This window comes from Fusarium mangiferae (genome assembly GCF_900044065.1).
Source record: "Fusarium mangiferae strain MRC7560 genome assembly, contig: FMAN_scaffold013, whole genome shotgun sequence".
Classification (NCBI taxonomy): Eukaryota; Fungi; Ascomycota; class Sordariomycetes; order Hypocreales; family Nectriaceae; genus Fusarium; species Fusarium mangiferae.
In genome coordinates, this window is record NW_024573933.1 from 1,567,685 (window position 1) to 1,594,180 (window position 26,496).

The 26,496-nt window shown below is 49.7% G+C and overlaps 9 protein-coding genes across 9 annotated transcripts; 6 read left to right on the plus strand and 3 right to left on the minus strand.

Annotated features, from left to right (window-relative positions):
- Window positions 1–94: 94 nt before the first annotated feature.
- On the minus strand, window positions 95–3,896 carry FMAN_00500 (putative myosin I heavy chain; the record flags this gene model as incomplete). Its single annotated transcript, XM_041822358.1, has 3 exons — window positions 95–426; window positions 481–3,832; window positions 3,894–3,896. 3 exons carry the CDS (start codon window positions 3,894–3,896, stop codon window positions 95–97), a joined length of 3,687 nt encoding a protein of 1,228 aa, XP_041688046.1.
- A 1,616-nt stretch (window positions 3,897–5,512) lies between these two features.
- On the plus strand, window positions 5,513–5,979 carry FMAN_00501 (uncharacterized protein; the record flags this gene model as incomplete). The annotated part of the gene is made up of 3 exons (XM_041822359.1): window positions 5,513–5,633; window positions 5,691–5,746; window positions 5,797–5,979. 3 exons carry the CDS (start codon window positions 5,513–5,515, stop codon window positions 5,977–5,979), a joined length of 360 nt encoding a protein of 119 aa, XP_041688047.1.
- Window positions 5,980–7,050: 1,071 nt separating this feature from the next.
- Window positions 7,051–7,389, minus strand: FMAN_00502 (uncharacterized protein; the record flags this gene model as incomplete). Its single annotated transcript, XM_041822360.1, has 2 exons — window positions 7,051–7,169; window positions 7,239–7,389. 2 exons carry the CDS (start codon window positions 7,387–7,389, stop codon window positions 7,051–7,053), a joined length of 270 nt encoding a protein of 89 aa, XP_041688048.1.
- Window positions 7,390–9,984: 2,595 nt separating this feature from the next.
- FMAN_00503 (putative FK506-binding protein (FKBP)) lies at window positions 9,985–10,806 on the plus strand (the record flags this gene model as incomplete). Its single annotated transcript, XM_041822361.1, has 5 exons — window positions 9,985–10,162; window positions 10,229–10,286; window positions 10,338–10,379; window positions 10,435–10,508; window positions 10,571–10,806. 5 exons carry the CDS (start codon window positions 9,985–9,987, stop codon window positions 10,804–10,806), a joined length of 588 nt encoding a protein of 195 aa, XP_041688049.1.
- Window positions 10,807–13,386: 2,580 nt separating this feature from the next.
- FMAN_00504 (uncharacterized protein) lies at window positions 13,387–15,725 on the plus strand (the record flags this gene model as incomplete). Its single annotated transcript, XM_041822362.1, has 2 exons — window positions 13,387–14,902; window positions 14,953–15,725. The coding sequence occupies 2 exons, from the start codon at window positions 13,387–13,389 to the stop codon at window positions 15,723–15,725; spliced, it is 2,289 nt and encodes a 762-aa protein (XP_041688050.1).
- A 160-nt stretch (window positions 15,726–15,885) lies between these two features.
- FMAN_00505 (uncharacterized protein) lies at window positions 15,886–17,861 on the minus strand (the record flags this gene model as incomplete). Its single annotated transcript, XM_041822363.1, has 2 exons — window positions 15,886–17,610; window positions 17,664–17,861. 2 exons carry the CDS (start codon window positions 17,859–17,861, stop codon window positions 15,886–15,888), a joined length of 1,923 nt encoding a protein of 640 aa, XP_041688051.1.
- Window positions 17,862–18,411: 550 nt separating this feature from the next.
- On the plus strand, window positions 18,412–19,810 carry FMAN_00506 (uncharacterized protein; the record flags this gene model as incomplete). Its single annotated transcript, XM_041822364.1, has 3 exons — window positions 18,412–18,449; window positions 18,514–18,680; window positions 18,747–19,810. The coding sequence occupies 3 exons, from the start codon at window positions 18,412–18,414 to the stop codon at window positions 19,808–19,810; spliced, it is 1,269 nt and encodes a 422-aa protein (XP_041688052.1).
- A 2,122-nt stretch (window positions 19,811–21,932) lies between these two features.
- On the plus strand, window positions 21,933–23,370 carry FMAN_00507 (uncharacterized protein; the record flags this gene model as incomplete). Its single annotated transcript, XM_041822365.1, has 2 exons — window positions 21,933–22,049; window positions 22,120–23,370. 2 exons carry the CDS (start codon window positions 21,933–21,935, stop codon window positions 23,368–23,370), a joined length of 1,368 nt encoding a protein of 455 aa, XP_041688053.1.
- A 1,568-nt stretch (window positions 23,371–24,938) lies between these two features.
- FMAN_00508 (putative 1,4-Benzoquinone reductase) lies at window positions 24,939–25,777 on the plus strand (the record flags this gene model as incomplete). Its single annotated transcript, XM_041822366.1, has 2 exons — window positions 24,939–24,965; window positions 25,190–25,777. The coding sequence occupies 2 exons, from the start codon at window positions 24,939–24,941 to the stop codon at window positions 25,775–25,777; spliced, it is 615 nt and encodes a 204-aa protein (XP_041688054.1).
- Between the last annotated feature and the right edge of the window lie 719 nt (window positions 25,778–26,496).

Here is a 26,496-nt window from a genome sequence, read left to right on the forward strand (position 1 = left end):
CAGGTACAAAAGTCTGACCCAACAAGGTTTGTCTCGGTCAAAGTTCTTTCTCGACTCCTTAGTAAGTTCGTGAAGCATAAACTCGTTATGTCGACTACCAGTCATCGTCATCCTCCTTTTCCTTTTGCATGGCATTCTTCCTGGCCAGAAGAGCATCCGCTAAACTCCCACCCAAGCTGGGTGTTGGTGTGCTGCTGCGGCTGTCTCCTCCATTGGGCGTATTGAGGCTCATGCCAGAGTCACGCTGCTGAAGCTCGGCAGGCTTACGGTTAGCAGCAGGACGCTTGGCTGGGGGCGCAGGGGGTGTGGGCTTGGATCGCGGAGGAGCCGGAGGAGCTCGAGGCGCAGGTGGAGCTTGTTCCTCGACATATGCTGCAGGGACCCAAGCCTGTTGTGCAGTTTGAGGGTTCTTGGCTAGCCACCAACCTAGATAGCCATGTTAGTAATGTTCAGTTTCCGATGTCAAAGGGTCAAACGTACCATTGGATTCCTTCTGCACAATCTCAACGATCTCATTAGCGGTGATGGTGAGCTCGTTTTCTCGTTGTCCAGCAAAGTCATACAAGACCTTGGCCATCACCTTGGGCGGGCTTGGTGGACGTGCTGCGACAGCAGGAGGAGGCGGCGGTGGGGGTGCACGTCCGGCGCCACTAGCATTGCGAGAATGGCTTGGGAGAGCGTTGTGGGCAGCAGGAATTGGAGTAGCAGCGTTGGCACCAGGACGAGGGGCGATACGAGGAGTGCTTTGGGTGGCGGCAGCGGGAACAGCGGCAATATTAGAGACAGCAGCTGGTGGTTGAGGCACGGCTCGACCTGCCCCTGGTCTAGGCTTGGCAGTTCGGTTGCCCTGGATGCGAGAAGGTCGACCGTTGGGGCCACCAGGCTTGATCAGCTTGCCTCGAGTGATGGGGCGAGGAGGTACAGGCTTGCCCTTGGGTGTAGGTCTAGAGATGGAGCTCGGTGGCTCACCGGGCTGTGTGTGCACAGCACCACTCTTATAGTAATCAACTGGAAGTTGTGAATCCTTCAGGACCTTGACCTGCTGCATCTTGCCGGGCTTCTTGGCATACTCGATTGTCTCAGCGATCTTGAGGTTGAATCCACCGGGCATCACTCGCTGCATCTGAGTGAACATTTCTGTCTTGAGCATACAATTCATGAGGGGGTCAGGTTCCTGAGGGGAGCCAATGCCAAGCGAGAACCAATCATCGCGCGCTGATGAGGCGCCGATGAACTTGATGGCTCCCAAGGGCACCGCTTTCTCAACTGAGATTTGTGGGTGGCCATTCACAAGCATTTGAGCAATGATATAGAACTTGTTGGTGGTGACGACGATGATTCGAGGGCTTGCTTTACTGGATCGACCAAACTTGGCCTCCAGAATCTCGGCACGGCATGAAAATACCGCCTTTTCGTTTGTACCAATAGTAGCTGCGTTGCGGATCTGGGCTCCGGGGCCGGTGCTTGCATTGACACCCAGATAGTCACCAAGGAATCGTCGGGAACCCAGCAGACTCATACGACGTCTTTCCTTGCGACCTCCCAGAACCTGGTGGCCATGGTCACGAAGCTGAAGGTATTCTGCTCCAGTTCGCTTCTTCCGCCAGAATCGCTGAATTCGGGTCGCCGACTCGGCTCGGTAGGCGAGGTAAGCCCTCCACATGCGCTGGATTCGCGTAGCCATGTTGTGCCAGTATCTGTCTCTCATATGCTCAAGGGCAAAGAGCGTCTCAGGGGCTTTGATGAAGGCCTTGGTAACACCCATTTGCCACTCTTCCTTAGGAATGCTGGTATCCTTGAGAATCTGCTTTACAGCAGCCTCGGTTGTTCCCTCCCAAGTGAATTCACCAGCGTATGAGGTCGCAGGAGACAAGAGGAAGAATCGATCAACGAACTTGTCGAAATCTTGGCGGTAAGCAAAACCGGCACGACGGATGCGGACGTTTTCTTGAAGACCAAGATACTTGATCTGATGCAATACATTGGGGCTGTTATATTCTGTTGGCGACTTGTTCTCGTTGGGCTTGATGGTACGGATATATGAGGGCTGGCACTTCATCAACGTCTCGACCAGGGCATTGGCGGAAGCTCGGATGCGATCGCCTGCAGAAGGAGGCTGCTTTCGGTTATCTTGGTCAACGGGCCGAGGGAACAGGGTATGAACAAATTGGTTTCCACTGTGCTGGAAGAGGTTCAAAAGCCCCTTGAGAAGCTGATCCTTGTTCTTGTCCGTAATACCTTCGACAGTATAGGTGACATCACCAGCGTAATGCTTGATGATGAAGTTTCCTTGTCGAGGGGTAAGATGAGCATGAGACATACCGTTGATACTCTGCATGAATGTGCGATCGCAAGCAGCGGGGTCAGCGTGTGCGGTCTTGGTGGCATCCTTCATAGCAGAGAAGATACCAACTGGCCGGATCTGTTCGATAAGGTCGCACACAACCTTGTTATCAAAGTACTTGATAGGAGTCCATTGAATCTGTTCCCTGGCATATTCCTCCTGCTCGGCCTTGAGAGTCAGTTGAATGAAGATCTGCTGCAACTTCTCGTTGACGTAGTTGATGCACAGCTGCTCAAAACTGTTCTTCTCGAAAATTTCGAATCCGTAGATATCCAGAATACCGATTGTATTGGTTGTCGGTTGCCTCGCCTTGAGGGACTTGTTGATGCGCTCGACGATCCAGTCGAAAAGATTGCTGTAGATAGCCATTGCCAGAGCATCTCGCGTAGCCTGTGCTTGGGCAGGGTTGGCGGGCGATTCGATAACTTCGCCATTTCGAGGTGTCAGGATTCGAATTGTGATACCGCTGATGAGCTGGTCAGGGGTAACTTCTAACAGGTAAGCGGCAAAGTCAACCACTGATCGATCGATAACCTCTGCGTAGCCGCCCTGATCCTCCTGAAACTGGATATTTCCAACCCATAGGATAGCCGCCAGCATTCGAAAAATTTCATCTTGCTCAGCCTGAGTAAGGCCAATGACCTTCATGGCATTAAGCGTGTCCTGAAACTCGGCGAGATCGTCGATACCGTCCACGTCCAAGCATTTTGACCGACTGGTATAGACGTAGGTCTCGGGTTTTTGAACGCCGAATGTTTCTCGATATTGTTGTGATGCGCCCTTCGCGAATTGGTAAAAGATATGGAAGTTTCGCTCGTTCGTGATCTGGCCCACCACTCGTGACTTTTCCAGGAGGTAGTTTGTGATGTCGGCACCCACGGGTTCGCCCTGGGCGTTGAAGTAGATCTGTAAATACTTGCCAAAACGCGAGGAATTGTTGTTTCGAAGTGTTTTTGCGTTTCCGAAAGACTCTAGTAAGGGGTTGGTTGCCAGCACCATGTCCTTGATCTGCTTGATGTCTCCGGATTCTCCACCAGACACACTAGCAATGTACTGCATGATGCGCTTGGCCGCCTCGGTCTTTCCGGCTCCTGACTCTCCTGAAATAATGACACACTGGTTGTCGCTGTATGCCTTCATGTTGTAGTACGAGGCCTCGGCGATGGCGAAGACGTGTGGTGGCATTTCGAGTCGGTTCTTGCCCATGTAGCTCTCGAGGACCTGATCGGTATAAATGCCCAGGTCCCTGAAAGGGTTGACTGAGACCAACACATGGCCAATGTAGGTATAAATTTCGTGGCCCTCAAATCGCTTCTTCAAATTATCGTTGATGGCTTCGTTGGAGACCTTGCTCAGCAGAGTCAGATCGGAAACACCAATCTCCTTCTTCTTGGTTGTCTCAAAGGTGGCCTTCTTAGGCTTCGCGCCTCCGCTTGCGCCGTCCGCGGCTGCACCGGCGCCCTTGTTCTTAGGGCGTCTTGATATTCCCTGAGAGTTGAGTAAAAGTTGTCAGCCAAAAAAGACGCCAATATTAAAGGTTGATCCGTACCATGATGTGCGACTTATGGGCGAGAGAGTGGGGAGGGGGAAAGCGAGAGATGCTTAGTTTTGAATTTGTATCTATACGGGCATCAGATGATTAATCCCGTGCTGAATAATTGAAGGTCTCTGGTGTGAAAAAGCCAGAGAAGAAAATGCGAAGTTTAATTCCAAAGGAGAGAGTCTGGAGCTTAGGTAGGTTTGGTGTGGCTGGAGACGACTGGACTTGGGAGGTTGTGTTCAGTGATGATCTGGTGCCTGACGGGTGACGAAACGCCGACAATTTTCCGCCCGGCACAGCCCCCCTGGATTATGTGCAGCCTTACGCAATAAGTGGCGGTAGCAAGTGTTAACGTCTGGCTATTGTATGAAAACGCGCGGCAAATAAAAGTCTGCTCTAGGCAGCATAAATCATGAGAATTTTAAGGTGGAATTGGTAATTCAGTTGTTTTGCGGTGTTCTAGGGATGATTCTAATAATATCCCGACTCGGTCATCCCTGCGATAACGAATATTGCCTTGCTTTTTACTCGCTCATGCCCGATGTGTCGTCATTGTGCAGTGGGATAATTGGTATTATCAGGGAATAAGATTCATCTTGGCTTGCTGTGCAAGTCTTCAAAATCTAATAGTGAGCAGTCGACTCATATCCTGACTATTTGAGCCGGAGACGAAGGAGTTTGTTATCAATTGTCGAAGTGTATTTTGCAGGGATACTGAGGAATATGGCTGGGTGGGTTTGACAAAGATGACTTGACCAAACGGTTTCGTCAGCAGCAACTCGAGCCTAGATAGGTAGGTAGGTACAGATAAGCTGTCAACTCGACTACCCAGACGCTCCTCTGTGAGAACAAGCGTGCTTCAATTATAGTAAAGTTTGCTCAGGTTGAGCCGCAGCGAACTGGTCTAACTTAGACCGTGTTTCATTCCTTGAGATAGAGCATGGCCCGCCGTGGAGCTTAGACAGAAGATATCAAAATATAGGTAAGTTGGATGAGAGTTTATCAGATACAGCAAGCTCATACAAACAGCATTGATCTACCAGTATGCAATCAATCACCGATAGTAAATTCAAGTGGCGCTTATCCACCAGATGCTCCGTTCATCTCCAGCTTCAAGCGTCTTGGCCTGCATTTAGTCCCCGCCAAACAAGCTCCAGACCGATCTCTTAACCATCATGATAGTATCACCAACGGAAGAACAAAACATCCGCCCAGGAACAATTGACAATCTGATTCAATTCAGTTTAGCCAGCAACTGATCGTCCAATCCCCTGTCCTCTGACGCGCAGCTTACAGTAGCGAGCTTCCCGGTTGCGGGGTAGCAACCTCCAAAGGTGGCATGCTCACTAAACAGGTGAGCGGCCCAAGCCAACCACGCCCGACGAAACATCCAATGCGCATAAACATGGCATTGCGCTGCCGCATCAACGGCCCATTTCTGAGACCTTAGCTTGAGAGTTTCTGAGTAGATAAACTTAAGACCGCCGCCTCCCTTTCTTCTGAGACCTGTTTACCCTCTTCTTCTCCAAACTTTGTTGCGACCACTTACACCACCAGTACTTGCTACACTTATACACACATTACTCTGAACTTGACTACCCTGTTTACCCAGCTTACACTCTACCGCCATGGCCGACACTGAACAGCAGCCCAAGCTCGTTGACGAGTCTCCCATTTCTCCTGTAGAGCGAAGAAACTCACTGGAAGCTCACCTCAAGCACCGCCCCGAACGCTCCGAGCTTGTAGATAGTGAGCAGCCCCCCGCATTGCATCCTTGCATGTACAATGCTTACATGCCCTGAACAGAGAATATCCTTCCAGCCTCTACGGCAGCGCCAGGCCTCCAGGCGCATCAGAAAGAGGTAAGTCCACCCTCAAACCATGGAGCCCACAGTCGCTGACGCCCCCACAGCTCGAGAAGCACATGCTCGAGGATAAGCTCAACGACAAGATCTCACACCGTCCAGACCCAGAGGATCTCATTAAGGAAGGCGTCTTGCACGACGACCCGCGTACTGTTGCCCAGGACGAAGCGGCCAAAAAGTACGAAGAGGCTATCGAGGACGAGTATGCCAAGCGTGAGGGTGGCGCTTGAGCATGATGTCATGCGACGGGGCCATGAGCCTCGGTACTCATGATGCCAGAAATGGAAATCTTTTTTTGGTAACGAAATTACCTGACTGTGAATGAATGGTTGTGCATACAAATGATATGAAATGAATGGGCACTACTAGGCCTTCGCTTGGGCCGTGGTAATTGCTATAGTATATTGAACACTGTAAAATACTGAAATGCCCAAAGCCTCACACAACTGCGCACTAACACGAAGCTTGGGGTGTGAGAATGCAACTCTGACTGCTGTTCACACACCATTTGGGCAGAGACAAAGTCATCGATCCGCAGAAAGTGGGAATTCCATCTCATCTTTTTACAGTCTAAGCCATTTTAATAGAAAATTCCAACGTGGAGAACCTCTTCAAAACACTTCCAAAGTGGAGGAGACACTGCATATCAGAAGCTCTAGAATCCCTGCCACGGGTTGGGCTGCAGGTACCGAGCGGGAGGGAACCCAAGGGCCCCATCCACTCGCAGAGACCCAACCCAACCCATCACACCATCAATGATTTTTTTTGGTGTCTTGGACCCTTTTTGAAATTTCCAAAAATCAAGGAAAAAGCACAGATGAAATTGGAAAGGAGCTGAAACAGCTGAAAGGTGTGTTGGAAATTTTCTTCCATGGTCTCAAATTGGGTCGCTATAATCGGACCAGTCCGACGGGCCGTCTCATATCTCATCCAGCCATCTCGACTTGTAAGAGGTCAAGACGGGAGATTTGGCCCTTCTAAAAAGTTCAGCGCGGACCGCAAAGTGTCCGACGCTCGAATAGTAAAAGTACAAAGGATGATACAATCAGTATAAAAAAAGAAAAGGGAAAACAGCCTCGGCTCAATCCAACCCGTCCCAGAGTCTATCAATCTTGGTTATCGTTGTGCAACCCATGCTCTCTAATCCCATAATACATCGCCATGCTGCGCTCAATCTTGCCTCATATCTCCAAATGTCAAAACGCCTGTCTATGTTGTGTATATCCCACATCCGTTACATGTCGCTGTTCGAAATCGATGAAACATAGGAAATCGAAAAAATGGCTGTGGCCAAGTGTTGTTTAGATCCTCGTATATGCACCAGAATATTTTGGTGCCGGCGAGTCTTTCTCGTACGAGACTTTGTTGTGGTTGATGACCAAGTTTCGACCAGAGCTGGCGACTTGTGTAGTGTGCTTGTCTGCATCAAATGTCAGAGTGGGGCCATGGGAAGTGAAAGAGCCCGGAGACTCGGTGGTAAGAAACTTACCAGCACCGTACTCGCGGTAATCGCCAGGAGAGAGAGATCGAGGCGTTGTGCTGGTTGAAGAGCTGTACGAACCAGAAGAGTAGCTGTAAGAGCTGGAGATGGAAGGCTCCTTGGTGCTCTGGTGGATTTGGACAGTGTAAGGGGAGCTCATGGTTGCGGTTGTGTTGGTTGTAAGGGGTAGTTGTTTTTGGCGATATTTGTGTGGCAGGTGTTAATCGAAATGGCTGATGTTGAAACGACAATGTTGTCCGTACTTTCAAGGCTTTGTATTGTGAGTGTTTGGTGGGAATGAAAAAGGGAATGGCATAGGAAGAAGGGGGTCTATATGTATTTGAAGCTTTATGATGAGAAATGATAGTACGTACTCAGTCATTTGTAAGTGGATTAGCCCAAGACCTCACTGCCTGGAGGACAAGGGTTACCTGGCAAAGCGCAAGGCATCTCGCACGCTAGGTAGCCTTCGATATGGGGGGACCCAAGGGATTCCATCGAGTTCAGGGGAGTGAGTCAAAAGGAGTCAGAGACAAGACCAAGACCCGAGCAAGCACGTACTCCCGGGCCCGGCACGGCAAGCGGGCCATGCCTCTAAAGCACGACGGACGGGAGGGCTAGTAATGGATGGTGTGTAAATGGGAATGGACAATACGGGGTGCAGCATAATGGGGCGTAGTCAAATCATTGGGCATCGACTGGCTGTCCAGGGCAAGGGACCAGAGTCTAAAAGAAAACATCCTAGCAAGACTCATTGCAATTGCAGAACATTCGTCCCCCATAGCAGAAACCTTGTGACAGCACTGCTCAGGCCCTCGGTGGCGAAATTCAGGTCAACGAGTGAAGGTTGGTGACGCTGGATAGGGCGGAGCCTTAGCGACGTAGGGCGAATGAGCAGCATTTGATGCAGGGCAGGGCAAAGGACCAAGCCCCACGGTGTGCGCGAGAGGGACCGACCGGGTCTGAGGGGATACAATTTGGAGAGAATGATTCAAAATGGATGAAACGAGACAAGACGATAAGACCTTGCCTGTTGTTGCCTGTAATTGGGGGCCACGAGTCGCTTCTTCTGGTCTGTTGTGCATGTAATCAGTCTTTGGTAAATAGATACCAACCCCCCAGCATGACTTAGACTTTGCTTAGACCGGGGGCATTTTCACGATGCAACGGCCTTTGAGTGAATGCATGAAACACTCGCAGCGGCCGTCATGCTAGAGGTTAGAGTCCAGTCCGGTCCAGGCACCACAGGCACCAGCGCCAGTAACACGTACCACAACCTTGGGATCGTGGAGCTACAATAAGTTAGTGACCATAAACAGATAAAAATATCCATGGCGGCCGTCATGACTGGGGAAGAAAGGGAGTGAGGCTTCGCTTCGTGAATCTCACAATTCCACTCTTTGTCTGAGACAACTCCCAATCCCACGCTCTGTGTCTTCGTCTTCGTTGACCCCCCTTTTCTATTCTTTCTTTGATGCAGGCCTCGACTCTCATGACTGGCATCGCCCTTGTACAACAGACACATATAACTCAAGCTCATACCTATCGGTGCCCAAATGTTAAACATAATGTCACCATGTCTCTGAATTGTGCACCCGGGCCTATCGAAGCTCTATGCCCCCCCCCCCCCCCCACCGTAACGGAAAGGGGTTGAAAGGGGACTATCATGTCTCCCTATCTCGATAAACAGCATCATAACAAGAGGCGAAATTCATCGTGAAGCGCATTAGCGTGTGAAGCGCTTGGCCCAGGGCTTCTCGGCGCTGGTGGATCTGACACCTGCAGGCTGGGATGTGCCCCCATTTGGGTTGCATCTCTGCTGCAGGAACTGATGCACCTGCTCGAGTAGTAAACTTGTCGATTGCTGAAGCTCTACACCATCTCGCCTTGATGCAGTCACGCGTAAGTACATCGGCGCTTTAGCCGCCGCAGCAGACGATTCCTACTAGTCCTAATATCCTGAACACGGATGGATGGACGGATGGGCCCGACACTGATTACTGGTGACATCAAAAACATGACCATCCAGTGACGTCGCGATACCCTATTTCGATAACGGCCTTGGTGTGATGAATCAGGGACTGCCAAGGGATTTTTCCTTTTGCGCCTTGCTTGGCTGTACAAGGCCCTGACTGATTCAGTGAAGCGTCGTGTTATCGTCATGAGTCACATGGATGGTTTCGCCCTGCGAGACCGAAACAGAAACAGAAGATGTAAATGCATATTTGTAATGCGTCAGATTTACTGCAGATATCCATGTGTACGTAGTTCAAGGGCCAACGTGATGCAAATCCTCATGGATGGACCCTGTTATTTCGATTCTGCTCATCCATATCTGGCATTGCAGCCTCCCCAGTTTCCAAATGGAGATGCGAGACATGACAACCCAGAAACAGATCAAGGATGGGGTCATTCAGACGGGCCGGCCCCATTGACCAATAACAGGCTCCTAAGCCTGACCCTCCAAGCTATGACGCTGTTTTGCTAGAAGCGCACGCTGCAGTACAGAGCCTTTAGCCGCTAAACGGACACGTCGCAGCTTAACGTTAGAGAGGCCAACACCAGACCAGACGGGAGCTTCATCCATACAACGACAACCTCGCTCGCATCCATTCACACTGCCTCACACGACGTGCCAACCACACCTGTCGACGTCACATCTCCAACGAATTCAGGCTTCTCATTTACCTCAACCTCGTTGTGACCTCCATTTACCTCTTCAATTCCCCGCCCCGCATCTATCCCGACCGCCACCATGAAGGCTGCCCTCCTCCTCTCCGCCCTCGCCTCTGCCGCCATTGGCGTTGTCGCCGAGGACCTCAAAATTGACGTTACTCTTCCCGTCGTCTGCGACCGCAAGACAAAGAAGGGAGACAGGGTTCAAATGCACTATCGTGGCACCCTTAAGGACTCGGGCAAACAATTCGATGCCAGTAAGTTCCTCCGCCTTGCATCTACATTAATGATCGTCACAAAGCACATGCTAATCCAGACACAAGGCTACGACCGTGGCACTCCTCTTGACTTCGTCGTTGGCTCTGGTCAGGTCATCAGGGGGTAAGCTTCACTACTGCGATGTATACAAATTTGAGGCTAACAATTCTGTAGATGGGACGAGGGTCTTCTCGACATGTGTATCGGCGAGAAGCGGTACGTAAAGCATACAGCTACAGCCAGGACACCTCTTTACTGACCCTTGACTTAGACTTTTGACTATTCCGCCTGAGTACGGCTACGGCCAACGAGCCATTGGCCCTATTCCTGCCGGTTCTACCCTGGGTTCGTTATTCCCAGCAGCCCCTCCCGCTTCATATTCACCGCCTAACACTACAAACCTGCAGTTTTCGAGACAGAGCTCGTTGGAATTCAAGGCGTACCCAAGCCCGAGAAGATCGAGACAAAGGTTGTCGAGGGTGCCGAGACTGCCGCCGAGGCTATCAGTGAGGCTGTTGAGTCTGCCGCATCTGCCACCAAGAATGTTGCTGGTAAGGTTGCTCAGGCTGTCGTCGATGCTGCTGATGCCGCCAAGACCATCATTGCAGACACCGATGACGCTCCTGAGCACGAGGAGCTGTAAGGATTTGATGTCTTCCATGATCTACTTTGTGCATAACGTATCAACCCATACCACACCATATTCTGTCTAAGACTCATCCATGAAAAGCTGGATAACAAAACCCGGATCCTGTCAACGTCGTGTGCTATCCGCTCGGGGACAAGCCCCACGCTGGCCCTCTGTGACATGTGGATCGGATGTGCATAATCGCGCTGTAGGGAGGGTCTACTGTCTATCTCGGGCATGAGGATTTGTCTCGTAGATCTCGACGTCATTATACGATACTCTCATCTTGTTCTTGTGATGGCTTCGCCTCTGGTGGCCGCATGTATTGGTGTTCTCTGGTCTTCTGTTACATCAAAGGATGTTGATGATGAGCGGATATATGCAGGTATGGGCGCCTGAGTCATGCGGATGCACTTGGTGATGTCTTCAGCATGTCTGATCTCTCACTACTGAGTTGGGCATCTCGATGAACTACAGGCTTGAATGGCGGTTTATTTCTTACGGGGAGGGAGCGGGTCTTGCCCCTGGTCTTATTGCAATGGTTTCCTGCTTTGAGTCACTTGTAAAATCGTTGAGCTTATTCCGGATGTACACTTTGTTCACTTGCAGGTGGGGTGTTGATAAATCTATCTCATATCTAGCGGTGTAGGTCAACGACTGTTCATACTGCGTCATTTCTTCTGTTCCATCGTGATGAAATTTAATTATGAGTAGATTACTGAAGATCGTATGTCAATGTTGATGTCAGACGTCCGAAGATATTACAGACGGCTGTGGGCAATAGAACTACGATTTCGTCAGGGCGAGCGACGAACCAAAGATAAATGCCACTATTTTCAAGTTCTACTGCGTTACTTGGCATACTTACCGATTGACCAGCCTGGTGTTATCAGTGAAGAGCCCACCATTGTTGACTTACACTGTCGGAGGCTTGCGAGTTTGTATTCCATAGTGTAGGGTAGGTACGATTCTAAAACGATGTTTCATGACAAAGAGTATCATGAGACACTAGAAGCAAGGATCTGGCACAAGTCTCTTCGAGAAATCGGTTATAGCTAATTTCAGTCTTGAGATGCTATGCCCTTACTTATTCCACGTGACAAGTCTGAAACCTCACCGCCGTCATGCTTGCAATCCTTCAGCCACATAGGCTTTTCATTTCGAGATAATAGTGATGCGCTGTATAGGTAGGTAGCTTGGGTAATAATATGTCAACCTTTGGGGCAAATCGTAACAATGAACAACACTAGAATGGTCAATGACAACGTATAACCGCCTAAGGAATGCTCCAATATCCCAACAACACGCGTCACCTGACAACCAAAGACATTGATCGCGTGTCACTGGTATTAATAGTAACTCAATTTGGGGCTTTCGTTTCCTCCCAGGAAGGCGTTACATACGGATGTAGGTTCAGACACCAGCTGCAGGGGTTAATCCATGAAAGGGGAATAACTGGATAAGGAGCGGAGGTTAAATTAAACATCATGATTACGTGAAGACTAATCTCAAGTAGGAATGATAGATAACAGTGCTACATGCTAAGTATATACGTTTGTAGGCATAAAGATGCTCAATACAAGCAACTGCTTACTTGGATACAGCGAAGCAAGACTGAAGTTGGCTGGGATTGAAACACGTATAAGTGAAGCCGAAAATAACAGCGTTCCATTACGATAAAACCAATGATATCCGCTGGCGGAACGGACCCGCTGGCCCGTTTTAATGCCCCGGGAACTAAGGTATTTAGAGAGTTTCCGCTGCGACGGGAGGGACGGGATGAATATGGAGATGGCTGGCGGGAATGGCCAGAGACAAGCCCGATTCTAAACCTTAATGGAGCATCAATTGTATTTCATCAGGTCGTTGGGGCTTAGACGCAACTGTTTCTAACAAGAATTGAGGGTAGTTGATGGATATCCAAATGTTGGCTCCCTCTTTGTCTGAACCTAGCTTTGACCTTTCCATGATCCTCAACCTTGCAAATGCCGTATCCTTATACTGGGCCACCTTGTGCTCCCCGTTTCAATTGGGACGCGGTAAGCTTTTAGCGCCCGCTCAACTTTAGAATTTGGTGGTACCTTGCGCTCTCAGTTGCACAGCATCCATTGGGATGGATCCAAGGGGCGTAACACATTGGCTTCCTAGGTTGTCTCCCTGTTAGTTTTCGATTGACGCACTGCCAGTCGGCACCTTTCACCGTCACCATCTCCCGAATCAAACAGTTTCTTTGTCTCTTTTTCGGCTTTGTCTCTCCTTCCTCGCGCCCGCGCCGTATAATCAAATCCTGTTTACTATCTTTCCTTGCATCTGCCGTATTCCGTCTTAACCTTATCTGCTAGCGAAACCTACCTATTTCTTTCCTTTCCACTCTTTCACTCAACACTCACTCACTCACTCACTTGTGTTTTTCGGCATCACCGCGATTTCATCACAGACTCGTCTCGTCTAGTGATCGAAATGTCATATTTCTTCAAATAACGACGCCGGACTAAATTAACAAGCTTTTTTGAGGCTCCGCTCCTATTGCTTGGGAGCTGACCCTTTCAGCTGGGGTACACATCTTGGCATCTCAAACCCAGCGCAACTACCACGATGCTCGACTCTTTCACATCTCGCTGGAAAGATCTTCGTGAGGAGCATCCGCGCCTTGATGCGGTCGTTACGCAGGCTGGGAGGCTGGTACCACCCATCAATTTCATAACCATTCACTACGCCTATTTCATCTTCGGATCCCTCTTCTTCTCGCTTATCTTCTGGCTATCCAGCGAGCCAAGCCAGAGCATCCCCTACGTCGACTGTCTGTTCCTGGTTGTGTCTTCTTTTTGCGATACAGGCCTCAATACCGTCAATCTTTCCGAAATCACGACATGGCAGCAGGTTCTGCTGTATCTTCTCTTCATCATTGGAAGTGCTCTATGGGTTTCATTCTGGACGGTCATGGTACGAAAGCAGGCGTTTGAGAAGCGTTTTGAGGATATCGTCAGGACAGAACGAGAAGCGAGGAAACGGCGGGCCGCATTGAGACGCGCCAAACCACTTGGGAGGTTCCTCCCTTTCGCCAAAGCGAGGACAACACCGGTTTCAACCGAGACTTCTAATACTCTGACTGGTCTTGGAACAGTTCAAAGGACAGCGACTGAGAAACATGACAACGACTTGTTCAAGACGACTGCTCCCATGCGCCGTGCCGTTACTGCTCCTCCAGATTCTATCTCCGACTCAGACGACAATGATAGCAATACGACGCAGGTAGCAGCTCCTGCACGGAATACTCCTATGACCCCAAACACCGGCGATCATATCCAATTCGCAGACAACTTGTCGCCCCGAAGCGCCGGCAGAGACAGCGTGTCCATCTATCGACGGAACGAGAACGAGGAACCCAACCGACGGCCTTCAACCTCAGACTCTGTCAACAGCGACGAATCAGAAGACTTTCTTCTGCACTGGAAGAAGATACTCGGGAGTCACAATACAAGCAAGAGAGGCCAGTTCTACGACCTATCATCCGATGAACGTGAGGCCTTGGGTGGCTGTGAATACCGCGCGCTGAAGATCTTGGCCGTCACTGTTCCTCTTTACGCCTTCATGTGGCAAGCTGTATGTGGAATTGCACTGGGTGCTTGGATCAGCATCAACCGGCCGTCCGCGGCAACCGTCAATGATGTCAACCCCTGGTGGTGTGGAATCTTCTTGTCGTCTTCGGCATTTAACAACGCCGGCATGTCACTCAATGACGCAGGCATGGGTGCATTTCAGGATGCGTATTTCGTTCTCATCGTCGTTGGTATCCTTGTCCTTGCTGGGAATACGGGCTACCCACTGCTCTTGAGGTTTTTTCTCTGGTGTAGTCTTAGGCTATTGCAACTGACCACCGAGCCCAAAACTCTGGGGCCATGGAAAGAGACGATCGAGTTCATTCTCAAGTATCCCCGTCGAGTATACACGACACTCTTCCCGTCAGGTGCTACATGGTGGCTCTTCACCGTCATTGTTACTATCAACACGATTGACTGGGTTGCTTTTGAAGTTTTGAATATCGGAAATGATGTTGTAGAAGCTATGCCAGTGTCTGACCGTATCATTGCTGGATGGTTCCAAGCAATTGGTAAGTAAGAACCTTTCTATTATCTGATTGCTTTACTGACACATTTCAAGCTGTTCGTGCTGCTGGTTTCGCGGTCGTTTCTATCTCAGGTCTCTATCCCGCCGTCCAATTGCTCTACATGATTATGATGTACATTTCCGTGTACCCTGTCTCAATTACAATGCGCCACTCCAACGTCTATGAGGAACGGTCCCTTGGCATTTATGAGGATGACCCTCAAGTTGTGGAAGCAGAGAATGGAAACGGAAACGAAAATGGAAACCAACTTCTGCCCACGATCTCAGAGGAACCAGAAAAACCTGCACTGCGACGGAGAGTCACCGCTGCAGCTCAAAAGACGGTCAAGAAATCTATGACTTTCCATGGCGTTGGCGTGCGACCTCCACCCAAAGGCCCAGACGATAACTCTCGCATCTCTTTCATTGGACAGCAGATTCGTGGACAGCTTGCTCACGACATGTGGTGGCTTGTCCTCCCGGTCATCGTTATCATGATCATCGAGACCGACCATTTCCTTGAACAACCTCTTGCCTACAGTGTTTTTAATGTGTTGTTTGAGGTTGTTTCGGCTTATGGGTGCGTTGGTCTGTCCATGGGCTTACCAGGAAAAAGCTACAGCATGGCTGGAGGCATGCACCGAGGTAGCAAGTTTGTATTGTGCTTGGTGATCCTCAGAGGCCGACATCGAGGTCTCCCTGTTGCGCTTGACAAGGCCGTTAGGTTGCCAGGAGAGAAGTTAGTACGCGAAGAGGAAGAAGACTCGAAGATCAGAAAGACAAAGACGATGAATAGGATAGCTAGTCGAGAGTCTAGAGTCATGTAAAGTTGTGCATCGCATGTATATGAGCAAGGCGTTCACGGATTTGGAAACACGATAGATTTGGATTACCAACGGAAATGCAAAACAAAGTTGGACGAATATTTAGACAATATTATATTATAGACCTGTTTGCATCATTCACATTAACGTCATATCGTTTACACTATCCAAAGAACAACTGTCTCTGCTTTGGGTCAGGCACCTTCGGCTTCCCTCTCTTCTTCTCTGTCATCCGTGGCTTCTTCATTTCGGGCGTCGGGTCACGTTTTATTGACGGGCCATCTGCCTGTACAGCCTCACGAATTGTCTGCCTCGACAGGCAAAGGTCTATATGTTCATTGAAATGCCGTTCGTCGGCCGTTTGCGGTCTGCTGCAAATGGGACAGTCCCACCACTGCTCCTCTTCAGCGTTCTCTTTTGTAGGATTAGGGGCGATCTCCTTGCCGTGTCTTCGACCTGGCGATTGATCTGGAGTGTCCTGGTTACTAGAAGAGCCCTCAAGCAGGCCATCCGGGTCGTCAAGTTGAAGATCGGCTCCTGGCCACTGTTCCCATTCTCCGTCACCATCACTCAATTTTCTTTTCAGGGTACCGTCTTGCGGGCGGTCTTCAGAGTCTGTCCTTCGGGGCCGGAAGCCGAAGAAGGCCATGGCATCAGGCCTTTTGGTACTGACAAGATGTGTGCATCTCAGACCCATCAACCGAAGTTTCATGCCAGGCATTTCTTGCTCCAACTTCGTGAGAATAGGCAGAGCGTAGTTGTACAAGTCGTCTGCAAGGCATATAGCTCTTGGTAGGACGACCTGCCGAGTGAAGACCTCGAATGTGTGAAGCTTGACTTTAAGACAGAGTGTACGGCCTTTACATTCAGCGCGCTTCATATCCTGCTCCAACTCCTCTGCTGTTGCTCGTAATTTTTCTCTCAGCTGCGTAGGATCCGACATGTCGCGGAATGTGCTCTCCGTGCCAACGCTTTTGCGCTCATACTCTTCTGCTGGTTGGATTTTGGTTCGACCAAGACCTAAGTAGCATGTGAACAGGAACTCTGAGGTTTTGTCACCAAAAAGTGGATTGAGATATTTTCGATGCTCGTAGAGATCACCACAAGTCTTGATACCAATCTCTAGCAGTTCTCTCTCGAGGACTCTCCCTATACCGTTGACTTTTCGGGTAGGTAGGTCGCGCATGAAGGCCATGATTGTTGGCCGATCGCAAGATAAAACATATTGCCCATTGGGCTTGTTCATATTTGAACAGATCTTTGCGAGTTTTGCGTTAGCAGCAATGCCAGCAGAGACTGTGATATTTGTCTTCTCATGAACTTCTCGCCGCATCTGTTCAACAGCTTCCGCTGGGTCCATCTGGTGTTCCTGGCAGTATTCGGTTATGTTCAGGTATGCCTCATCGATACTAGCGCTCTCAAACCGGGGATCGTAGTTAACCAGAACCTCTCTCACCTCATGCGCTTTTGCATTGTATTTCTGGAAGTTTGGCTTTAGCAAGATCAAGCTTGGACATAATTTCTTCGCCACGAAGCCAGCCATGCCTGACCGGCAGCCGAACTTGCGCGCAACATAGTTGCAAGTGGTCAGAACACCGCCACCAACTGCGAAAGGGAGGTCCTTTATTTCCGGCTGATCGAGCTGCTCCACAGCTGCGTAGAATGCATCACAGTCCACATGGACGATGTGCTGAGTGAGGTCGCGAGTGAGTTCAAGTTCGGCAATCAGACGGTCTGCATTGCGCAAATCTCGAGTCAGATCCCTCTTCTCGAGTTGAGCCTTTCGCGCGATAATTTGTTCGATCTTTTGGGTGAGGACTTTGTCTCGTTCTTCTTCGCGATTGAAGAATTTGGATCCTTTGGAAGCGTTGTAGATGATTTCAGAAACCTTGGAAGTTGTGTTAGTGATGATTCGTTCGTGTGTGTGGCAAGGATGTGTACCTTTGTTTGATCAACTGTATCTTGTCCTGCTTTTAGTAGCGATGGTCCCAGAAGGGAATATTTGAGGGTTTTGAAAGCATCGTCCTCTGTAGTCTCAGAGGTGTCTCTGTTGACATGATTTGTTTCCTTTTCAGCTCCTGAAGGTTCCTCTGTTGGCTGTAATGGAGGTTGCTCCTCCGCTTGATCAGTTGAGCTCATCTCAAGGGGACAATGGCGGTGTCTTCATAGCATATACTGCGACTATTGAAGGCATCGTGAAGCCAGCCTCATGTCGTCGCGTCTTGGGGATGGAGAAGGATGACGTGACGGGGAACCCCTCAACATCCTGGACGCGTTCGAAAAACACACGAGGTCATGTGACCCACTAGGGGCCTCTGGTACTTTGAGTGCTGTCTTAGGTACCTTAGTGGGGGCCGCTATTTTGGTAGTGGGACAGCTCTAACGACACCAAGGGTCCTCTGAACTCAATTGGCCAAAGAATGTGCTTCCCCTCCCCAAGAACAGGCGTTTAAGCGCCGACATGGACAACGTACATGCATTATGTCGTCTCTTGGAAACACAGAAGTTGATCAGTCGACGAGTCAAATGGCGCCCAGCTCTGAAATGAGGGTTGGACTCTGAAGGGGAGGGTACAAAAGCTGAACGAGGCCACACATTTTCTTTCTGGCACGAATCACTTGATTATTTTCACTACAGGTTCTTAATCTTCTTCTGTAAGGTGAGCTCCTAGAGGAGAAGAACCTTCGATATGGCTGTACGACCAGGAGAGGAGAATGTTGCGACACTGTAAGTTGCGACGGCTAAATACCTCGGGGAGATGTCCCAATTTGCTGACAGACCGTCGATGAAGCTTCGCAGACATTCATTACTTCTATGGCCCCGATACTGTGAAACCCAGACATCACAGGTTTGACAAGGGCTCGTATGTCTATCTTTTTGAAAACGCCAACGAGCGCCGGTGCCGCATCGAAATTGCCAACCAGCCAGGTACTGAGGATCAGGATGCTTTCGAAGGATGTAAGACTCGGCATGATGAGGTCGCGCATAGTTGAGAGTGGACCATACTGATAAGCCAACCTGTAGACCTCGATCAGACACACGTCCGATACTCCTACAAGCAACAATGCAACGTGACTCTGACCGGACCTGAAGCTGTCGCGGACCAAAACGAATGGCACCTACCAACTTTTGATCCTCAGAATCAAAACAAGTACCACTATAAGCTTCACTCTCTTGACATCTACTTCTGGACCCAGACAGATGCGCTCCAGTTTGTCAATGGCGTAAGAAGAGTTGCTCCGCCTTCACATGTTGAAGTCCTGGATGAGCCTGGCCCGCCCCCTCAACCTGCGCCTATGAGCTCTGTGGTTCAGCAGTTGGAGAACGTTGCCATCTCAGACCCTCAATATGGTTCAGCCAACGCTCCGAGCTTTGCGCCTCCTCCCAACGTCCCCGCCCCGCCTCCAGCCCCGCCCTCCGAGGCACCGGCCAGCTTTGCTCCGATGGCTTATAACCCGGCCGCTCCAGCAGCTCCGGAGACGATCCAGCACCGGGAAAAGACGCCGCCTCCGGACGAGGATCCCCTCAACCCGTTGGCTGTTGCTGTTGCGTATGACTACCACAAGCAGCCTTTCACGCCGGGCATGCCTCCGCCATCGCAATTCCCTCTGGGAGGTGTGACAAGTCCCGGACTACCTCCACCTCAATTCGGTCAGCATCCTGGATTGCAAAGAGCTGTTACAATGCCTGCTCAAGCATTGGGAAGTCCATATGGTGCAACATTCCCAGGTTCACCTGGATTTGTATCTCCCCCGCCTCCTCCACAAACTCAACCTCCGGCCCAGACTCAACCTCACTCGCAACCAACACCGCCAGCTTCCAACCCGGGTCTTCCTCCACCACCTCCTGGAGGCTTCACGCAGTACAACTATACACACCAAGAGCAGCAGGCGCCAACCCAGCCAGGTGCAGAATATTCAATCCACCAGCAGGTTTACCGCCCAACGCAGACAGAATTGGCCAATTCCGAGATCTACTCATTTGCGCCTAAGACAAAGGAGCCAAGAGGTAAACTTGAGGAGAATGCGGGACGATTGGAGCGTGGCGTGACGGGCATGCTGAAGAAGTTTGAGAAGAAGTTTGGATAAAATAGCATGTGACTTATGCAAACTTGGTTGGAGCAGGAGTTCAAGGTCGTTTTATTCTCACATGTTAATTTTATGTAGTATCACCATTCATTTTAATCTGCCTATCCAGAGGATCAAGACTTTACCTTGAAGTAGCAGCTGTCTTGTACTGCCTTAATCGTTGATAACTACCCTGCTATAGAAGTCTCATTGTTGAAAATACTAATAATTAAAGTTGAGAGCTTGACAACCTGTTCAAAGGCGAAAAACGAGATTTCGGAAAACGATACTACTAGGTTTCGACTTCTTATCAAGAGGGCCCGGCGAATGCTGTATAACACTGTCCCTGAATCGACTGTGTAACGCTTACAAGCTCGGAGAAGATATCAAAGGCTGGTGTTTCAAGATCCCGCAGGCTAGACAAGGGGGAAATGTGAGAATAAAGGTCTCATTGTACGGCTGAATGTAAGACGACTAAAGAAGAAATAGTGATATTCAGAAAGGCTGGTGGTTATCACGGAAACCCCGACAATGTGCATTGCTTAACAGAAGACTTATGACAACCCTTGCAAAGTCACTGGAGTAAATACTCCATAATAATCTCAGAAGAACACGTTGTGACCAAAGCTTTCAAAAAAGGCAAATGATATTAACAAGACTGCCCACAAGTAGTTTCGCTAATCCGACCTGATGGACGAAGATTAGACAGAAGCAATAGTTATTGTATCGGAAGAAGGGTGTGGAGGCTGAGCTTTAGTAGGGGCCACCCCAGCCACGCCACATCCCTGGAAGGTCAGATTTAAGGGACAGGGCCTTCCAGTAGCGTATTTTGGTGATCTTTAGCGGCTGGAGAAAGCCCTTCGTGGAGGGGGATCTTGAGAGTGAGCCTTGATGGCATGGAACGTAACAAGAGAGCTTTGAGCTATGTACATATGTACTATGTGAAAACGAGTTTGAAAGCCGATTAAACTCTCATCAGAATTACAGTAGAATGAGGCGTTATCGAAGAAAATGAGGGACAAAACAAGAGAATTCAAGAGAATTGTCCCGCAGATCTGTAGTGATTGCGTAATGAACTGGGGCCCCGTTGATGCTTATTCCTTGGGGATCAAGTTGTCGTTCAAGGATCGGGTGCGACACTGCGGTCGATGAGTACAAGTTTGAGATACATGGCGGCAAGATAAGAGTTTGTACCTGTTGTACACCAGCCACAACGCCTTGCCATTCCATATGATCATCTTTGACAGGCGATTCAAAACAACAGCCGATGTGATCTTCAGCATCCAATGCTCTAATAAGCAAGCCTTCAAGACAGGACACTCAAACCCTCAAGGGCAAGGTAAGCAACGGCCACAGCTTGGCCCTGTACTAAGTTACGTAGCCGCTTATGTACTGATGTCACCACCCTAACGGCCACTGACAAGTCATGGTCGTCAAGGACCAGATGATAGGTACCTAAGCGATGAAAGTTACGTTAGCCAATTTTTGATCTGACAGCAGAACAGAGCAGAGCAAACCAGGACGAGACGGCTCATCCGCTTATTCTGGTCAATGCTAATCTCAATTTCTCGTTTTTAACTTCTCGTTACACTCGTAATCATATTACTTCCTCCCATTTTGTGCTTCCATCAGTGAAGCACACAGTGAGTATAAAGGGTAAAAGGTCCCGAAACACCCCTGCTAGAAGTCCAGGCCCAGGTCCATTTCACATCCAGTCCAGCTCAGCCAAGCCAAGCCGACTGGACGGGAAAGCCAACCAACCAACCTCGCGCCTCGCGAGCGCCCGATAACTGCGGCTGTGCTGTGCTGTGCTGTGCTGTGCATTGCATTGCATTGCTTTGCTTTGCCTGGAAGTTGGAGGCGATAGTCTTCATCTTCTGCTGTTGTGGTTCTGTTCCTCTTAATCAATCTCCTGTCAATCAAACCTTCTTCCCCAGAAACAACGCCTTTTGCCGCAATATTTGAATCTTATACCAAACTCTGTACTCCCACTTCGTATCGGCAAGCATCGATCATCCAATCGGGCGCGCCACCGCGTGGTCCTCTTCTATCCGCCCTCTCCGACGAATTGTCGCTGGCAATTCAATCTCATTATCAGTACAACTAACTCCTTCTTCTGCTGAATGGTGCAATTCCGCCTGAAATGCATCTGAACGTTCCAATACCGCGTGGCTGGGATGCCACTGAGAGCGCACTTCAACCTCGAGAAACGCCTTCTAGCAACGGTGGTGGGGGAACCAATAATACAGTTGTCTTTATTGTAAGTTCAACTGGAGTGGAAGAATCGCCGAGACCTACCATGGCGCTAACATTCATGCCTCAACGTGCAGGTTATCGGTAGTATTGCCGGTGTAGTGGTAGCCATTACTTTGGCTGTTTGCATAACGAAGGCGCGACAAAAGAAGAAGCCGACAGAAAGTAAAAAGAAGGGAGGCTTTCTTGAACGAATAAGAGGTCGATCGGGGCAGGGCAATTACGAACAGACAGCAGGCGAAGATGGCGGGGAGAGTGGAAGACAATCACATCAGCTCGATCCCACTGCTACTTCGACCAATAACCGACAAAGTCGCAACAGTACCAATAACGGTACCAACGCTGGCGCAACCGTCGACCGAAATACTTCCGTCCGCTCTGTGCTTACATTACCGGCGTATCGACAGAGCGCAGGGCATAATGAAAGGGTCCTGGGACGAGAAGGCGAGCGAGATGGCGTGGATGTGATCATCGACCTGCCAACTGCAGAGGCAGAGGAAGAAGCGCGAAATGAAGAAATGGAGACTCTCTACCAGATCAGACTAGCTCGACGACAAGCCCTCGCCGAGCGTGAGGAGCGTAGAGAGCGACGCCGCGAGGCACGGCTCAGAAGCGACTATCGCGAGCTTGAGACGATCAGAGCTGAGACTCGTGCTGCGAACGAGGACAACACTATTGCCGAACTACGAACTACTGTGGACCAGATCAAGGACAACAGGCAGAGATCTGTGTCAAGTGTGTCATATGCAGACGTTGGTGTTGCACGGCATGACGGAACGAGAATTAGAGCAAACAGTAGCGAGAGTGAGCGTGTTGGCCTGCTCTCTGATGCTGCGAGCATGCAATCGGGACATCAACGGGGGCGCAGCTATAGCTCTGCTGCTAGTCATGACGACGACTTCGCAAGTCTGGCGCCTACACGTTCGCAAGGAGCTTCTATTCGATCAGGCAGTGCAGATGGCAGAGCTGGCTCGAGTCCTGAATTGGTAGAAGCAGATCTTGGTGAAGAGGCGATGCCGCCTCCCGAGTACGAGGATGTACCACTCAATGATGACCGATCCTCAACTCACGGCCCCCCGCCTGAGTATCCTGGCCCTGAACGCTCCTCATCGCAGAGAACGCAGCGAACTACGGAGCGGGATCTTGGGTCAGATTGGCATGAGATGGACCCAGCTTCAGATGGACAGAGCAACAGCCCACCAAGAGGTCAAAGCAATGGTAGTGCGCCGCAACTCCCCAGCTTAAGAATACCGCAACTCCCTGAGATCGTGATTGAACCATCAAGCGCACATCCACGAGACGACGAGCAACGATCACCACACCGATGATAAATGAAGTCTTTCTTTTAGCTCTTTTTTCCTATTTCTATTTAACGTCTCATATGGAATTTGCTTAGAGTTTTGAACTCTCAATGTACCAAATCATCTAACGAAAGCATGGAGTTTGGATTGGGTTGAATCTCTTGAATGGCAGGCTTTTTAGGACGAGGTTGGGCCTCAGAGGCGGCATTCATATTGATACTTTTGAGTACCGCTTACAGTGTGGCGTTGATATTGGCAGATATTGAGTTTCGATGTGAGAGATAGCTGATGTACAGAAAATGTCAGACTCTAGAGCGAGCGCACTTACACAGTATGCAAAAGGCTATCATGTGATAATACAATTTGATAGCACGTTTGCACGAGCCTTTGTAAGTTAATCGTAAGCCTCAAGTCAAGCTTGAGAGTGTTACCGACTAAGTGAGGGTCCTGGCATGAGACTTATATGCAGAGTCGTTCCATTGATAAGGCGAGAGTGGATGCTCGAGGGCGGTTGGTAACGGGGCAAGTGGTTCAGCGGAGCTTCAGCTGCAAGGGGCCTAGAATAATCAAGACGACGGTTTGAGATCCACTGAAGACATGCTAATCGTGCATCAGCATGAGATTGAGGATGTCGGTGAGAAAAAAAGACAGAAGGAGAAGAAGAAGATGATGTTGTAGAATCAAGAAGAATGATGAGGTGAGATGGTATGTGGGTAACGGATATACAAGCATCGAAACAGGAAACCGGATGCAGCAAGTGCCGGAGTGAGAAGCCTGAAGTCCTTTACAAAAATTGCAGAATGAAGCATACTGGCTTATCAAATGGTTGGATAAGATAGAGAGACAAGGTAGAAATCATAAGATTTGCAATAACCGCGCGCAGTCGGACAGAGACGTCCCCGCATTGAGTATGTTTTGTCAGGCTCGTGTAATAGAAGCTAAGCGTCTTCTGCTAAGCACACATCAGCCTTGACTCAGCAAAGATGCTTTTCTAGGGGGGGGTTAATTATGGGGCATTCTCGATCGAGGTGGGGTATTGTTGAAGAAGAAGTTGAAGTTGTTTTGAAGAATATGGCGACGCATGATATAGGTTTGGAGGAATTGAGTATCAGAGGCATCGTGGTAGGAATTAACAGTTAGGAGAGATTAGCTCTGGCTGATTAGCCTCCCAATTCAAGAAGAAAGATTGAGTTACGGAAGCAATTGTCTTGCATGTCACAGATGTCATGATTCAGGGACATCCCGAGCTTCACCTCCACTTTTTCTTGAGAGCTCTCTCAAGGTGTTACCGGTTCAATCCCCAATCCCACATCCACGCGTTCGTAGATTCCGGAACTGGCAGAGTTGCACCAATGATATCATGGGCGCCCGGCTCATTTCTCCTTAGGTGCATGATACGTACCATTTTGTGGATAAGATCCCAGTTCCCAGATGTAGAAGCTTCCAACAAGCTCTCCCTCAAGCTATAAGACGAACCCTCCCCTCTTCTGCTGTTTCGTTACTTTCTGTCTTATCAACTCAGTACTCATCGCATCTCTATCCGTTGTATTTTCTTTATTCTTTACTTGATACCCCCCACAAGTCAGTCATTCACAATGGCTCCCAAGATCGCTATCGTCTACGTATGTTTCACCCCTCCATATCTTGTCATTCCCAGCCCCACCACCATCATCTCTTCATGATCAGCAAACTATGGTTGTTGCTCTTGTGGGATGCTTGAGACTGCCATATATGACAATGAGTGTGAACCAAGGTTGCACTGTTCAATGGCTTGTCTGTAGTTACGCTCATACAACATTCCACTCGTGGCTTTATCATCACCACAGAACACTAACATATCTCGTAGTATTCCATGTACGGCCACATCAAGCAGCTGGCCGAGGCTGAGAAGGCCGGTATTGAGAAGGCCGGCGGCTCTGCCGACCTCTTCCAGGTCCCCGAGACCCTCCCCGAGGATGTCCTCGCCAAGATGCACGCTCCTCCCAAGCCCACCGATGTTCCTACCCTCGACGACCCCTCCGTCCTTGAGGGCTACGATGCTTTCCTCCTTGGTATCCCCACCCGTTACGGAAACTTCCCCGCCCAGTGGAAGGCTTTCTGGGACAAGACTGGCAAGCAGTGGGCCTCTGGTGGTTTCTGGGGCAAGATGGCCGGTATCTTCGTCTCTACCGCCTCCCAGGGTGGTGGTCAGGAGACCACTGCTCAGAACGCTATCTCCACCCTCACTCACCATGGCATCATCTATGTCCCCTTCGGTTACGCCAAGGCTTTCGGTGTCCTGACTGATCTCTCTGAGGTTCGTGGTGGCAGTGCCTGGGGCGCCGGTACCTTCGCTGGTGGTGACGGTTCTCGCCAGCCCTCTGCCAAGGAGCTCGAGCTTGCTCAGATCCAGGGAGAGAACTTCTACCAGACCGTTGCCAAGTTCACCGGTTGACTGCATGGCAGCAGCCAAGCCAAGGCTGCGCCTGAGGTGGCATCGAACACCACCAAGCCTGCCGAGGCTGAAAAGGATACCACTGCTCCCAAACAGGAGAACAAGGGACCCCAAGAGCTTAAGGAGGTCAAGGAGGGACCTTGTGGACTGCCAGCCAAGTGCGTAGTCCAATAGACGAGTTGAACGATAATGGAACGCAAATGCTTAGAATCAATAACAAATACAAATAAATATTCTTATGATAATTTTGTATGAAGACCTCGCTGTGATATTATCATAAATATCTCTTGAGAACCAATTAAGGGGCATATTTAAGGGCGACGCGAATGAGAAATGACAATTGATATCGTTTCCGCGTCAGAGGCCTCCCTCCGTGACTGTTATTACAATGCCTGGATCATAACTATTTAACGAATATTACCGCTACTTACAAGGTGCGCTGGCAACTGCATGGAGATCAGCAACTGTGACGATTGCATCGAGAGCCTCAAGCAATGGATGGAATGGATGTGCTACCCGGTGGATGGACGTCCACTCCAATTCGAGTAATCGAAGACCGTCGAGATAGTACAGGCAAGCGCAATAGGTCAATTTCATTTTCTGTACCTTAGGTACTAAGGCTGGGGGCTTAGTAGATGCCCAAATTACTAAGTTAGTAGGTAGGAAGCTACGCCCAGCGCAAACTAGTCCTTATAATCCGAGAGGATGATTCAAATCTC